We start from the raw sequence: 16,709 nt of genomic DNA, 5'->3' as shown, positions 1-16,709 counted from the left end.
TTACCAAATTGACCTTCATTATAAACTATTTCAAAAATTTAACCCCCACAAAAAACATAACACTAATCTGCCCCTGTTTGACCGTTGACCACGAAGCCTACCCGGGTACACTCCTACCTACCCGGGTATCTTTTGAATTTTTTTGTTTACCCGGGTAGAAAGGTGTGTACCCGAGTATTGTTCTTGATTGCTTGAATTATTTACCCGGGTACGGACGAGTGTACCCGGGTAGATCTTGTAAAGTAAACAACCCTTCAATTATTGATAGCAGTGAAAAGTCATTACCTAATATCTGGGAAGCCACACAAAAAAGAATAAAAAATTGTGTTCACGTGATTCTCATGCCTCCATCTATAAAAAGGAGGCTTTAGCAACAAAGGCACCCAAAACACAAATATCAGATCCAATTCTAGGTCACCGTGTCTGGCACCATTGGCAACATCGTGGACACTGGTAAGCAACAAAGGAAACAATATATGAAAGCATCTTGTGTTTTCACTCCCATTTCACAAGGTTCGAAGATGTTGCTTTAGCTAAATGGATTTCACTCATTTCACTTCCACTTCACTTCCATTTCACATTTCATATCATTTTGAATAGTGAATGAGCTTAAAATCTGAGGATTTCAGGGATCTTGAAACCACATTGACCCATTACACATTTTCCAATTCATAGCCATACTGCTTGTCTGGCATGCTATCACACTGATTTGTTACTCTGTACTTGTGACTTGTGCTTTATTACCAAGTTTGTTACTCTGTACTTGTGACTTGTGCTTTATTACCAAGTTTGTGCTTGTCAATTTCATACAAGATCTACCCGGGTACACTCATCCGTACCCGGGTAAATAATTCAAACAATCAAGAACAATACTGGGGTACACACTTTTCTACCCGGGTAAACAAAAAATTTCAAAAGATACCCGGGTAGGTAGGGGTGTACCCGGTAGGCTTCGTGGTCAACGGTCAAACAGGGGCAGATTGGTGTTATGTTTTTTGAGGGGGTTAAATTTTTGAAATAGTTTATAATGAAGGTCAATTTGATAATTAATTATTAGTATAGGGTTATAAGGGTCAAAAAGCCCTTATGTTGCATAAGAGTAGTTTTTCCCTAAAATAAAACATGCATTTAAATTCAACTACTATTCAAGCTATTGGAACAACCAACAACGTTGATAGACCAAAACCCAAGTAATACCGACCAAAATGTCATTGTTTACCAAGTTTTTTATCTAAATGCTACGCGAACAATGTTATTTCTCAATCTCCCACAGGGGCAAGCTCGCTACCCGGTGTAGTGAACTCGGCTTGCTGACGTGTCACATTTCTAGTGAATAACAAGTACCAAGTTAAAAAAAAAGTATGAAGTTCGCTACATTGGGTAGAGACCAAGTTCGCAACTCCGTGTAGCGAATTTGGTGTCCACTAGAAATGTGAAACGTCAGCAAACCGAGTTCGCTACACTGAATAGCGAATTTGCCCCTGTATCAAATTGAGAAATAACACTGTTCGCGGGACATTTAGATGAAAAACTTGGTGAACAGTGATATTTTGGTCACTGTTCCAAAACCCAAAAGGTAACAATTACACAAAATAAATATACATGGGATTATCTTAAATTAAATTATATATTGAAAATATATTTAAATTTATTAAATTTTTATATCATTACGTATTCAATTTTTAATATTAATTATATTATTTTAATTTTAAACACCGCCATCTTATCTGGCAGATGTCATTGAATTACAATTACATATCTTTCCTTTTTTTAATTCTTTCTTTTTCTTCCGTCCCATCCGTAGCTGTCATGCACTGTGCTCTGTCCCCGAAATAGTACTGGAAAATATTTTTTCCTGAGATATTTATTTCGGCAAGACGATCAATGTAATATAATTTTAAAACTATATTAAAATAATATAAATTTAAAATATATTATCGAAGTAAGTAACGAATCTCCCACTAGATGAGTGTGGGACCGATCTCATGCGGAAGATTCACAACTTCAAAGGATAAATTTAACGGATAAAAAATTTAAAAATTTAAATGATAAATTACAGAGTTAACTAATAACAATAAATACCTCATTTCTGTTTCAAAATAATATTATTTTGAACTCAATATAAAAAATTTATCTGTATTTATTGTAAAAAAAATAATCCTTATATTATACATATGACAATTCTTTTTTTTTAATTGTTTCAAGAATAACATCAGCTGAAAATCAAAAGCTAATTCCCTTGAGACGAAAATATCACGTAATCATAAGTACAACCTTATTCAACAAAAATTTTTTTATACACATATGACAATTCTTAGTGCCACATGACAAGTTTTATGAGTTGCAACCCCAATTTATATTTGGGCACAACTCGTTTTATTAATTATATAAAATATTTGAAAATAATATTAAATTTTTAATTTATTATTTAAATTACAATTTTATAAAAAAAATTAAACTACGATTTATTTCTCATGTTTTTTTTTCCGGTAAACTTTGTCATGCTTTAACTATAACGAATATCTGTTTAAAATATAATTCCTAAACTTGTTGATTTTCGAGATGTGATTCAATCTAACAAATCTTATACCTCTTCCTGCAGGATTTATCTCGTACCCATAATATACGGCACTCATTACATTACTTGAATAATAAATTATAGAATTTCATTACTTTGTTTACCAAAAAAAAAAAAATTCATTACTTCAATAATTGTTTTAAAATCACATGGATCATTTTGCCTTTTTTAAATTTTAGGAGGAAGATTTCTTCTTTCTGGATAATCCTAATATTAGATCTACCTGTATTATGAGTCTTATGCAAATATTAAAAAATAGTCATGCTTCTAGAGGATTCTCTCTCCATAACTTGGCAGAATTTTTAACCCAAAATTTGAACCGACCAATTCACGTGACAGTGGATGAACTTACATAGAGAAACATTCACCCTCTTTCTAGAGAATAATACAAATTAAAAAAACCATCATCTAATATTTTAGGATTTTGAATTTAAATAATTTTTTATATGATATTAAAGTTTCAATAATCATTAAGATCACGAATTTTTTTTTTTTTTATATAACCTGAAAGTATCTTCATTCAACTTTCTCCAATCACTTTTCTTCGGAGTATGACTCTGAGAGCAATCTCTCATTGGATCAGCGGTGCATTAAACTTTGCTAACCCCGACTCAAGCAAATCCTTGAAAGCTTGCCAACTAAGCTACCCTTGAGAAATTAAATAAACACAAAATAAAATTAAATAAACACAAGATAAAATTAAAAAAAAATTGAGACAATATCAACACTTTAAACTCAAAAAATTCTTAGATGAGAATGTGTGTTAAAACCCAACGCCAAATTGAGAACGCTGAGTAGGCTTACAATTAGAACAAAAGCAGAAAAAGGAAAAATTCCCTTCCAACAGTCAAAAGAAAAGGCATAACAAATCAATTTCAATTTGTGCTTCTGGTTTGGTTTTTCTAACAAACCCCCTTTCATTCAAATTGTGCTTTATTCATTCTTTTTTCATTATTGCTGACCATAACAAGGCCTAGCAAAGTCCAAAACTTTTCAAGAAAAATATGCGCCAGAAAACATAAAATACTTTGGATTTTCAATACGAATTGTCAATACAAATAACATCCATGGTATGGGTCCGATTGTGCCTAGCATGTCTCACTATCGAGGCAATTGAAAACCCAGAAATTCCAATGACTATAGGAATATTTTGGAGGCCTATTAGACTAATATGGCACTCAAATTCAATTATTTCTTCAATAGTCAAGGATAGAAACCTAAAACAGTATTTCAAATATAATGCCAAATTCTCAACTCTGAAACCAAAATAGGAACATAATACGACCCACTAGAGCTCAAGTACAGTGCCAAAAACACATCAATCGAAATTTAAATGCTCTCCTAAATTGATCATCTTTACTTGCTGCAGCTAGAATCCTTGACAATAGTCACAGGGCAAGGGGCATGGGTCATCACAAAGTTGCTTACACTTCCCAATAATATCCTGCATTTTTATTTTCCAACAATCACAAACAGACATATCAATGAGACCCATGTTTTAATAAATAAAGCCAGATAACAGGAGTGAATTCTGGGTACCACTGCCCTAGTTACACTCTTTCCCCATTTAGAAATAACAAGGTATAAAAGTAAATAAATAAAAAATACATGATATACATGGTATTAAAATTTTCTTATTTTGAAAAGATGTGGTACTGAATTCAAATTTTTTCAGATAACAGAAGTTTCATCACAACAAAGAAATAATAAATTGGGAATATCATAAGGATTTTATAAGAGTTATGTTGTAAAAAATGTGATTGTGTAATGTTATAGAAATTCATTTTGCGTGCGGTAAATTTTTTTGTTTTTCTTAAAAAAATGTGGGTCCTACAAAATGTTGTGTGTGTAGAAAAATTTGTTGTGTCATGTTAAATGACAAATGAAATAAATGACAAATGCAAACCATCTGTTATAAATAAAAACTATGAATGTAGCTTCTAAAGAAAAGAACTACCCTAATAACAAAAGGGAGAAAAAATATCATAATTTAACTGCAAAATCAAATAGCAAGGTCCTACTCACCCCAAAAAGAACAAAAATTAAAAGGTATAATATGCCTATTTCCATATAATCTTATACGAATAATTCTCCCGAAATCATCGGTGAAAGGAAAAAAAAAAAAAAAAAGCAGCCACCTTTGGATTGTACTCAGACCCCTGCTTCCCATGACCAGAGAATCCAGCTTCAGATCTTCAATAGCATCCAAAAGTTTCTCTCTTGCATCACCCCAATACAATTTTGTAACAATGTTCACCTAAACATGAACATAATAATAATAATAATAATTTCATTCACAAGTGCGAAAACTTGGTTGTCAAAAATCTCATTATTTCAAAACTCTCCAAAGAGAGAGAAAAATAGAGGGAAGGGGGAAAAAAAAAAAAAAAAACCTCTTTTTGTCTGGAAGCAGTGTCAAGCATATCAAGAACCTCAATATCAATTTGAACACTGTATTTGTTCATAACCTCAGGCTCTCTGAACTCCTTCAAAGGAATAAGAGCTGCAAAAAAAAATCAAAATCAAAGCCGATCAGATTTTAGATCAAAACATAGAAGAACATAAAAATAATTAAAATTTTACAATCAATAAAAAAAAAAAAAAAAAATTACTCACCAGAACCAGATTTGGCCCAAAGCTGGTTGCGGGACTCATCTAGAGAGTTGGAATTGATGTGGATGATGTAAATGGTGTCACCTTTGTCAGCTAAGTTCTCAAGTGCCCATCTCAGAGCATTCTTGCTGCTCTTTGAGAAGTCCAAAGCCACACCGATACTCCTATCCTTTGCCATTTTTTCTTCCAAGTTTGGATGTGAAATGTTAAGAGACAGAGTCTAACAATAAAGAACTTCAAAAGAGCAAAACAGTGTTGAAACTCTTAAAAGTAATCTAAGGCCGGGGTAATGATAACGCATGTAATATGTATATCATATTTAATAATGATATTCATTTCACCTAAACCATTAACCGCTTTTATTCTTTTCTCTTGTTTTCATTTATGGCCTAGATTAATTTTATGGGAATGTCACAGAATTTTTTTTTAAAAAATATTTCGATCAGTTTAATTTTTAAATATTTCGATCAGTTTATTTTTTCGCGATTAATTCAATTCAGGGTCAAGATTGAGATTTTAATTTTTTGCTAAAGATAATTGAACAAATGCTCTTACTCTTCCATCTACTCAACTCTTATGTATCAATTGAATTATCGATAAAAAAAGTATTTCAATATTTGTACGAGTAATACAACTCAAATATATATATATATATATATATATATATATATATATTTGGATTATGATTATTTTATATCAGTGTAAGTTATACTTTCCATCTTGATCGTTGATCTCACTTCTTCTATCTAAGGACTCTAATTTTTTAGTAATATGAGATATTGGATACAAGTAGATCAATATTCAAGACTGAATATAAAACTTCTAACTTTTGCACTGATGTAAGAATATATGCACTTATATATATATATATATATATATATATATATATATATATATATATATATATATGGGGAGAGATCTTTTGACTCTAGAGTAAGACTCTCAACTCTCACTCCTCATCTCAACCGTTGATTTCCGTCTATCTAACTGTTATTATTTATTTGAAATAAATAAATAATTAATTGTTATAAATAATCGTTAGATGGACGAAAATCAACGGTTGAGATGAGGAGTAAGAGTTGTAAATCTTACTCTAGAGTCAAAAGATCTCTCCCTATATATATATATATATATATATATATATATATATATATATATATATATATAAGAGTTATGTTGTACGAAAAGTGATTGTGTAATGTTATAGAGATTCGTTTTTCGTGTCATAGTTTTTTTTCTTGCTTCAAAAAGTGTGAAACTCACAAAATGTTGTGTGTGTAGGAAACTTTTTTGTATCATGTTAAATGATGAATGTAAATCCCTATATACACACACACATATATATATATATATAAGTAAGTAAAAAATTATAAGAATAATAAAACAATGGGTGTTGTAAGAAAAGTGATTGTGTAATGTTATAGAGATTCGCTTTGGGTGCCGTAATTTTCTTTTTTTTCAAAAAGTGTGAGCCCCACAAAATGTTGTGTGTGTGAAAAGTTTGTTGTGTCATGTTAAATGATAAATATAAACCCCTGAAACAATATACAGAGAATCTAATAAAGTAACTGGACAAATTAAATTATTAAAGCAATAATGCTGTGGTAGTGATAATTCTATTGCGCGTGTTTGTGCCTCTCATGTTTGATGATTTTACTTGCATTGCAACCGTTTAACATCACCCATCAGAGGTTTACTTAAATCAGGTCCGTTTGTTATTGATCTAGTAGGGGGCTCACATGTGTGGGCCGTAGGTGATAATGGCTTTGCTTACCGTATTATAAGGACTTTGCGTATCGCAATCAAAGACCAAAACCTTGGTAAGGGAAAGAAATGAAAAGAGAACACGAAAAATATCAAAATGGAAAACCGAAAACCACATGTCACGTTGATGGTAAAAATGTGTGATTTGCTTCACAATTTGCACGAAAACTTGTTCCGCTTTAGTGCTTTACACATCAAACTCTGCCGTACCATCAAAACCGCGTGAAACTTGGTTTCACTTTATATTATTGGGGGAATAATATTCTCCTCTTATATGACAAAATTTGTTGTTCCTGCAATATATAATAATAGGTGGGTCCATCTTGAATTTTTTTCTCAATTTACTATTTTATAGATCCCAGTTATATTATGAATCAGTAGGTGAGAAAATTTTTATCTTGTGAAATGAGAAAACTATTCTCCCATATTATTAGATGAAAATCACAGCTAGAATAAAAATGGTGGAAGAGAGAAAAAAAAATGATTGAAATCATGATGTAACAAAACCAACTAATCTAATTATTGTGGGCCGATGCTAGAAAGCCCACAAGCCTAAAATATCACAAAGATAAAAGCCTATAAGACTAGAAGCCTACTAAGCCTTATGGATTAGGCCAAAATCATGAATCATACAACTAAATTTAAAAGAAGATAACTTAACCATTAAATGGGCTCCCCTAATGTAACCCATTTAGTAGGGAAGTCTCTTGTACCTAAATTAAGAATAAACAGTTGCAAGATATACATGTACAATATAAGATCATTAATAAACAAGCCAAAAGACATGTTTACTAGGAAGAATGAACAAATTACCATTAATAAACTAAAATATAATTTAGTGCAATCACTAATTTTCATTCAACAAATTACTGCTATAATTAAAATTACAATAATAATTAACAGAAAAATGTAAGAAATAAACAATATTCCAATTACAATAGGATTTTTGCATATTGCTTACTGTTATGTAGGAGCAATGCAATGAGCAATCGGAAGTAAACTTTCTATAACGTTCATGTAGCTAAGCCAATTCCACGAGTATATCGAGCAAAAAGATCAATTACATAGTCAAGAATCAGCTAGTTAAAAGCGGTAAATATAATTATCCTAAACATTAAGAAACATTCACATAAACTATTGCTCAAAACCGAGAAAAAAATTTGTGAGAGGAGGTGAAGACTGAAGAGTCAATAAATCTACCTTTATTTTTTAAAATATTTTTCATACATGAAGAATAATGAGAATAAAAATTGAAAGGCTGAACTTGAAGGGAGGGACGACGTGAATACTTATTTTTGTCCTTAACAAAAACCATCAGAGAAGGAAAAATAATGAAAAATGCATTGAAGTCCCACATAGGATATAATCAGCCCAATTCTCCTTGAAGTTTCACATTAGAGAGCCTTTGCTCCTTCTCCTCCCTCCCCCACTATAAGGAGTCCCTCCTTATGTGTTCAGCACAGCATGACTCTTCTAAGAGTTGCAAAAGACATTTGGGCTTAACATTATGCTTGTGATATATAGTATTTTTTTTTTTTTTTTTTTTTTTGAGAAAAATTGAGGTGGCTTTCCAACTTGGTTCCATACACCAAGTTTTGTTACCTTTGAGGTAAGTCTATTCATCTTTTCTTTTAACTAATAATTTTCTATTTTTGCATGCATTTATGCTCTTTATTTATTTTATTAGGAATTTTCTTATATAGTTTGGGATTAATTTAGCTATGACGTGTTAATCTCATGGTTTTTGTCGGGTCATTTTAGCTATGACAATTGACAACTTGATGACCCAAGCTTATTTAGATTTATCATTTTGTGTTAATTATTTTAATTATAATAATTAGATATTAATTTAATCATTACAACTTATTAATCTCATAGTTTTTTTAGGGTTATTTTAGTTGTGAGACCCAAACTTCTTTAAATTTGATAGTTCATATTAATTTGGTAATTGTTTCAATTTTAGGGTTAATTTAGACATCACAGCTTGTTAATCTGATACATTTTAGCTGTGACAACTTTGTGATCTAAACTTATTTTCTTTAAAACTTAACCATCAATTTTTATGCTAAAAAAATTCTTTTATTTTAAAATGATTAGTTGAGCAGAGACAGCTTAGGGTGCGCATGACAACCTTCCAGGAATCATTTTTTTTTAATTTCTGTTCCCGGGAACAGAAATGGATAGAAAACTCATTTGGTAAAACCAGTTTATTTTTTTGTTCCTGGGATGAACCAGATAAATTTTTGTGCTGGGGAACAGTTAAAGAATCAAAAAATTTCTGTTTTTTTGTTCACGGACACAAAATGAGAAACACTTATCTCTCTTAATCACTCTCCATATCTACCAGCATCACCACCACCACCATCATCCCAACACGACCACTGCCACCATCGTCGTCGCCACCGTCGTACCACCAGTGCTGTCGTGACCACCCCCCACCACCACGATGCCACCGCCACCATCACCACCTCCTTCACCCATCACCACCACCACAACTACCACCGCTGCAACCACCACCACCACTATCACCGTCACTGTCACTGTCACCACCATCAATCACCTTTACCGCCATCAACCACCACTGCCATCATCGCACTCACTGCCGCCACTGCCATCATCGCCATCGCCACTACTACCACCACCACAACACCACTGCTACCATCACCACCACTGTCACTAACCACCACTATCATTGATGTAGCCACCACCGACACCACCGTCACTACCAACCACCACCACCATCGTCACCGCCACTACCGTCACCACCACCACCACCACTGTAACCTACCACCACTGCCACCGCTGTAGCCACTGCCACCACCGCCATCACCTCCATGATGTCATCACAATCACCATCATCATGCCACTGCTACCATTGTCGCCTCCACCAATGCCACCAACCACACATGCCACCAACCACCATCCCCACCACCATTGTCGCAGCCACTGCCATCACCTCCACCACCACCATCCCCACCGCCACCGCCACCATTATCACCGCCATCGTCGCAGCCACCGTCGTCACAACCACCACCACTATCATCACCATGTAACTGCCGCCACCACCGCCGCCACCACCACCACAACCACACCATATGGAAAGGAAAGTGATGATCCGATTTTTTTACATTTAATAGGAATTATTTTTTTATATTATTTGTTATGTTATCAAACGCAATTCTCATTCTCAGAATAAAAATAGAACATGTTGTCAAACACATTTTTTTCTCAGAAACTGTTCCAAAGCATAGAAATAGAAAAGAATTGTTTATTTTCAGAAACAGTGCCAGGAAACAGAATAGTTGTCATGCACACTTATTAATCCTGCAATTATTCTTTCAAATTTTGTTAGCTGCGACAACTTGATGATCCGAAACTTTCAAATCCAATCAAATAAATTTCCTTAAAATTATTTCAAAGTTAAAATCAACAAACACACAAATATTTTCTACAGAATAACGTACCTTTGAGTTCCCTATTGCACCGAGGGATACATCGAGTGAGATTTTTTCCATCAAGCCCAAAAGTCATTTTTCAAAATTTAGTTTTATTTTCCAAAAACCAATTTTATTTATTCGTTGGATAAATAAATATTTAAAAACTTATCAATAATTCGCACAATTAATTTAAGGTAACCATTTGAATTTGGATTTTGAAATTCGAAGTTTGAATTTGAAATTTGAATTTTGAATTTTGAATTTTGAATTCGAATTTTGAAATTTGAATTTTGAATTTTGAAATTTGAATGTGAATTTAGAATTTGAATTTAAAATTTAAGTGTTTGAAAGTTTGAATTCAAATGTTTGAAATTCGAATTTGAATTGGCTATGAAAAGTTGTTTCATAACAAAAGGATAAGATGAGATCTTGTTGGAACATATCAAGAGGAAATCTTTTGGACATAATCTAAGAAGATTTGGGGTGCTGATTTGGCTGTTGGTTAGTCATCAGAATCAGCTCCAGAAGATACGATATGTTGGGAGAATATTTGAGTGATTTGATTCAAGTTTGAATGCAACTACTCAAATGTATCTGGTCATTATTTAGGCTATATGGGGCGCACCATATAACTGATTATATGATGATTTATGATCAGATATTTGATTAGGTTTTGAACCTAATATATCATAAAGATATGATAGGATGTTGTTGGCAAGATTTGATGAGATTTGTTTTGCAACAAATCCTATTTTCTCTCTCTTTGATGGAGCGCCCTTTTGGAAGGGATTTTTATTGATTAAAAATCTGATTTTTTTTTAACAAATAGGCTCCTCTTGTCTCTTTATATATGTTCCTTCTAGGGTTTTTAGAAAAAAAAACCAAGCCATTCTCTTCTCCTCTCCTGCGCCACTTTTGTGAAGATTTCACATTGAAAGCTTCACTCTTTCAAACACTTTTACCTAGCCTTTCTCTTCACACAGTGTGCGCTTAGCAAGCTTCATTGTAGTGATCACTTGGCGGTTTCACAAGAAGGAGTTCTTGCACCTAGACGCAGTGGGTGGTGTGGATCAACGTTAGAGGGTCTGAACCCTTCAGACCTACCTTGATCATCACGAGTTTCCACGAACAAGGTAACATCATGCTTTCCTAAAGCATGATCTTGAATGCATGTGTGTTCCGCAATGAAAAAGTTTTGTTTTTCCCTCCAGTATGCATCGGCCTTCAAGGCCATTTCCAACTTTCATTAAACATATAATGGCATTAAGCGCAGCTTGATTAATTAAATAAATGTGAAAGCTATAATATATATTATTAACTGTACATTATTCCATCATATGAATTAACTTTTTCCTTTTTAACCTTATGTATTGCAATAATGACATAATTGCATAAAAAAAATGCATATGTGCCATGTCTCAAAAATAACAATTACCTAGCCATGGACTAATAACAAGTAGCCATGACAACATCCATAAACCATGGTGTATACAAATACATGTTCTCAAACTAAAACAACAATATTATTCATAGTGGCATAGACAATTCACATGCTCACATCAAATTAACATAGTCAATACTGTCAATATAAGCATGCCTCAACAACAATATATCTCATAATCATAATGCATGCATATCATGCTATCAACTCGACTCCAGCCTCTTTCCTCGAGATTCACCAACATCATGAATATTTGCTTATGAAAAATGTGTCCCACAAAGGGTGAGATTTAAACAAATAATAGTAAACTGGGGTTCTCGAAGGACTATTACTCCCCCAAGTTCACTTACAAGTATAAAATAGTTCAACAAAATAATAAAATAATATGCAATATGTGAGATATACAGTGTGTAATAGCTAACAATAAATTCTATTGGCCAGAGAATAGTATACTCTACGCACATCTGCAGCATATCACAAAATAAAAGGCTCCCTTGTGCCCTACACTCAGACCGCAGCCTGCCCCGTGTAGGTAATGTTATTACCACCATACATATATATAGTAACACGTCACGCTAACATTCAATTCCAAATACATCAAGTAATATGAGTTCATAAATCATTTTCTAAAAATATACCACGCACATAAATCATCCTCCCATAGAGTTTGGTGGAATAAACAAGGGATTAACCCTGAGAACACGAAGCTCACTTGTCAGTCAAGTCCTCCAACAACAACTTGGTGTCCAACGGTCACCAAAGTATCATCAACACAAAGTTCTGCAAGGTCACAATTTGTTTTCACAGCATTCATACCATCAATAAACATATACTAGCTCCTCAAGCCTAACGAGACTCTATTTCTCTTTCGTGATTTTAGCATTAGATTCATTTTACAGAAGTCCCTTCAATCCAAAAAAGGGTCCTATATCATTAAATTAGGTTCTGACCAGGCAAAATGACATAAAACTCAAAAACTGCAGAATCTCCAGATATTTATCGGGGACATATCCGGATATCTGCAAATCCATATCTGGATATTTCGCGACAGAAATGCAGAAATACATTTTCGCAAAGATATCCCTTCAAGGTTCCATTTTTACACTTAACAGAGGTTCAAGCTTGCATTTTTATGTATTTTCATACAAGTGGTTACTTAGGTTATCATGTTTACTCATTTTAAATGAGTAAACATGGTGAGGACAATCATCACACCCTATTATATAATTTGGATACAGTTGGAGAAATGCGTGCAATAGTCCACATTAAAGAAGTAGCTTTGAAGCAAAGGATAACTGTAAACTATAATCAAAAAGTCATTCTTAGGAGATTTAAAGTTGGGGATCTAGTTCTTCGAAGGGCTGATATTGGCAACAAGAATGCTAGACAAGGCAAGTAGGCAGCCAACTGGGAAGGTCTGTATCGCGTTCAAGGAAAAACTAAAATGGGTGCCTATGTCATTGAAACTTTGTCAAGACTAGCAATCCTGCGAACTTGGAATGCTGATAAACTTAAGATGTTTTATAGTTACGTTAATTTGTTACTTTCACTTACTGAATTCGGTTGATTATCAAGACTCAATCTTTTCACCGAAAATTCAAGGAACACAGGTAGAGACATATAACCAAGGCTGAAAACAGAAGAAATGAAAGATCTTTGAGGTCTTTGTACTACCCCAAGGTTCTGCCCAAGTGTTGCTCGAAAATCTCTTGTGAAAGTTTGGTTCTTTCTTCACCAAAATGGCTCCTTGATGGTGCAAAATGTGTGTGAGTGACTCCAATACACTCAACTTAAAAGGTCAACCCGCTAATCTCACCATAATAGAAACCTAAACACCCCAAGAATGAGTTTTTCTATCATAAGGCACAAGCTCTCCAGTGTTTAAAGTGATCCCACGGAAGAAAGATGGAGAAATATGGGTTCTTTGGTGATTTCCATGAGTAAACTCAAGCTTGCAAGGACATGAAGATGAGAGAAAATGCTAAGTGTGGAAGGTGCTCTACGTAGGAAAATAAGAGAAATGGGAGTGAGTGAGTCATCTTTACTATTTAAGGCAACACACTTAAAACACCGGTATTAGTTCTAATATCTCTGTTAATTATTTTTCTCTCAAACTTTAGAACATTAACTTAGTATATATTCTAGGAATATTCATATTTTTATTTCTACTTTTCGGGTTACTTCACTGATACACATTTATACCACGAAACAAACAATATTCGCATTTTTCTTTCGAAAAGTAACTTAATATTAATTATCATAATTTCTCTATAATTATCCCATGTTAATTATATAATTATTTCTTCAGCTCATATTTAATTAATTAAGATTCCTAATTTAGCGGTGCAGGTTCTTACACTCTATTTTTGGGTTGTCCTGAATTTAGCAGTATGTTCTGGAAAGGAGGGAACATATTCTGAGTAGGGAACATGAACGTCTTCTGTTCAGGGAACATGAACGTCACATGAACAAGGAAAGAGATATGTACCGTTTGCACCATGTTAGTCTATGAGGCTACATGGTAGATGAATTAGAGTATGTTCTACAACCTTAGGTTAATGGTATTACCTAACGAAGGATTGTAGCTTAAATGTAGGACACTTCCAATTTATGAATGAAAAATGATTAAAGTATTGATTGAATCAATTGTTTACGAAATTTTATTTATGAGTAGAAAGCAAGAGTAAAAAAAATTTATCCATAAATTTAATTCAATTAATATTGTCGTAGCTGCGTTTAATACCACATGCAAAGCTAACAAACCTGTCTAGAACGAGGTGTTACATTCAGGTCCTAATCTTTTATCGTTAGCTCTTTAGGTCTAAATGGATCTTTTTTCATTTTTACTGAACAAACCATCATCGGGGGACTTATAGTTTTACATTAGCGCAATAAAATAATGTTTCTGGAAGATGCTCAATCTGTAGGCCAAGACAATAATATGTTTAAGACCACACAATTAGCTTAATGTTAAACATGATGTGATTTTCATTCTTTTCTATAAGGGATAAAGAGAATCTTCCATGGGTCTTCATATAAATATCATCTTTAAGTGACCTTGCAATCACGATGTCCATTAAAATACATCTAAAGATGCATCCTGGTTGCCATACTAATCAGGTAACAAAACGAAGTAAAATCCATTACAAAAAAATAACAAACATCATAATTGATGTTGGGTCTCTCCGAAAGGCGAAAACCCATGTTCTTCCTTATTTGTCTCATTCCATTCATTCTAATGTGAATGTTTATGGCACTCTTGAATGGTTTTGGGTTCGGGTTTCGGATTCATATTATCTTGAGACAATAAAGGCTACTGAGAAGACAAATAATACATCCACGGTAATTTTAATTATATCATATTTTTCTCCCATATTACTATAGTTTATTGCAATTTTTATGTCAACATCAACAAAACCTTCAACATTTCTAATGACATTCAGATTTAGCCGTTCTATATTTCTAGGATTGTCGTAATTAGTAGTTGCACTTATTTCATCGAGTTTCTTTGTTCAGGGTTAACCTTTTCAAAAGGCACGATGAGTGACTTATTTTTCTTTTTCTCGTGAATTTATGTCTTTAGCCCCTATAAGTCATTAATGCTTTTTGCTTTGACTAGACTTACATATATTTAGTCCTATTTGGAATCTCCACTATAGGTGGTGCCTTCTCTACAACAATGTGAGATTTAGTCACTCCTTTGTGATTAGTAAATACATAAGGTATTTGATTTGCTAAAGTTTGCAAGTTAATAATATTTTAAACTTCAAGTTCAATCGTATTTGTAAGTTGACCAAGATAATTCTTTTAATTTTTTCTTCCAAAAAAATTTCATAGGATTCACTAAGCTTCTAGCTTTCTCCCACTGATACCGCGAAACATCCCATACTAAATATTTAAGTAGTGAATTTTTGAATCAGAAAGTATACAAGTCGTCCTTCGGTTGCTCCAAGTACTTGGTTATATACAATGTCCAAAATAATCACGTGAGTTTTCAACCTTCTTTGAGACCTTTTTTTAGGAATCTGTGTAGGAATAATAGGGACATATATGGTACAACGAAAAATGTGCAAATAAGAAACATCGAGTTTAAATTCACGTACAAGTTGAAGACGAGAGTATGCTTAAAAGCATTTGAGCTAGTGAACTTCAAGTTCATGGTCATTTTTAGATGCAATGATGTATACACAAACATTACCCCATATCTTTCCCTCATATTTCTAGAGTTTAATGATATCTCATAATTTTGTTGTACTAAGACTACTTCTAGAGTCACTTTTCTAGAAATATGAAGTTGTTAGTCTATAATTGACCTCTTTGGGCATATCATTTTTTATTCCCTTTAGTCAAGGAACAATATGATTTGTTTACTTTAGATTCATTAGTATTTGTATTTGCATGATGTCCTTCAGGGGCAATTAATGCACAAGAATATTTTAATGATTTGCAAATCCTACAAATCAATTATTTATTTGAACTTAATGCTCACAATCATTTATGCTTATAACTAGATCGATGGACAATATTGTTATGTTCCAACAACAAAAATTTGTGTTTTTTCCCTTTTACCTTTCCCCCCCATAATATTAGGAAAAACAATCTCATCAAATTAATTCATTTAAATGAATAACTAACTCTTCTAAATCCATCGCAATACCAAATATTATTGTGGCCATGCCCATGGTAGTAGTTATACCCAGACCACATCCATGATTAAGTCATTGTATTGCATTTACTTCAAGGAATTATATAGAACTAATAGTTTTGTGCGACAATTGGAAGATATGATATTAACTCAAATATTTTTTTAAGTCACACTCTCAATATTGCTAACGCGGGAGCATATTTGAGGCATAAAAGCATAAAATATTTTCCC

At 33.1% G+C, this 16,709-nt stretch overlaps 1 protein-coding gene across 1 annotated transcript; it reads right to left on the bottom strand.

Annotated features, from left to right (window-relative positions):
* Window positions 1–3,790: 3,790 nt before the first annotated feature.
* LOC133318389 (universal stress protein PHOS32) lies at window positions 3,791–5,491 on the bottom strand. Its single transcript, XM_061520375.1, has 4 exons — window positions 5,195–5,491; window positions 4,972–5,081; window positions 4,717–4,835; window positions 3,791–4,022 (listed from the first exon to the last, which is right to left on the bottom strand). Exons 1-4 carry the CDS (start codon window positions 5,367–5,369, stop codon window positions 3,935–3,937), a joined length of 492 nt encoding a protein of 163 aa, XP_061376359.1. The 5' UTR covers window positions 5,370–5,491; the 3' UTR covers window positions 3,791–3,934.
* Between the last annotated feature and the right edge of the window lie 11,218 nt (window positions 5,492–16,709).

This window comes from Gastrolobium bilobum, unplaced genomic scaffold, assembly GCF_033153095.1.
Source record: "Gastrolobium bilobum isolate Gb01-03AN ecotype WA unplaced genomic scaffold, APGP_CSIRO_Gbil_v1 utg53169, whole genome shotgun sequence".
Lineage (NCBI taxonomy): Eukaryota > Viridiplantae > Streptophyta > Magnoliopsida > Fabales > Fabaceae > Gastrolobium > Gastrolobium bilobum.
Note: the sequence above shows the minus strand (reverse complement) of the source record. Positions and strands in the feature narration are given on the sequence as shown.

Excerpts from the sequence above, each read along its gene's own strand:
- LOC133318389 (XM_061520375.1), bottom strand. The coding sequence starts at position 5,369 with ATGGCAAAGGATAGGAGTATCGGTGTGGCTTTGGACTTCTCAAAGAGC. Across the intron at positions 5,082-5,194 it reads TTGGGCCAAATCTGGTTCTG|CTCTTATTCCTTTGAAGGAG; the intron begins GTGAGTAATTTT and ends TTTTTTTTGCAG. Across the intron at positions 4,836-4,971 it reads CTGCTTCCAGACAAAAAGAG|GTGAACATTGTTACAAAATT; the intron begins GTTTTTTTTTTT and ends GTTCATGTTTAG.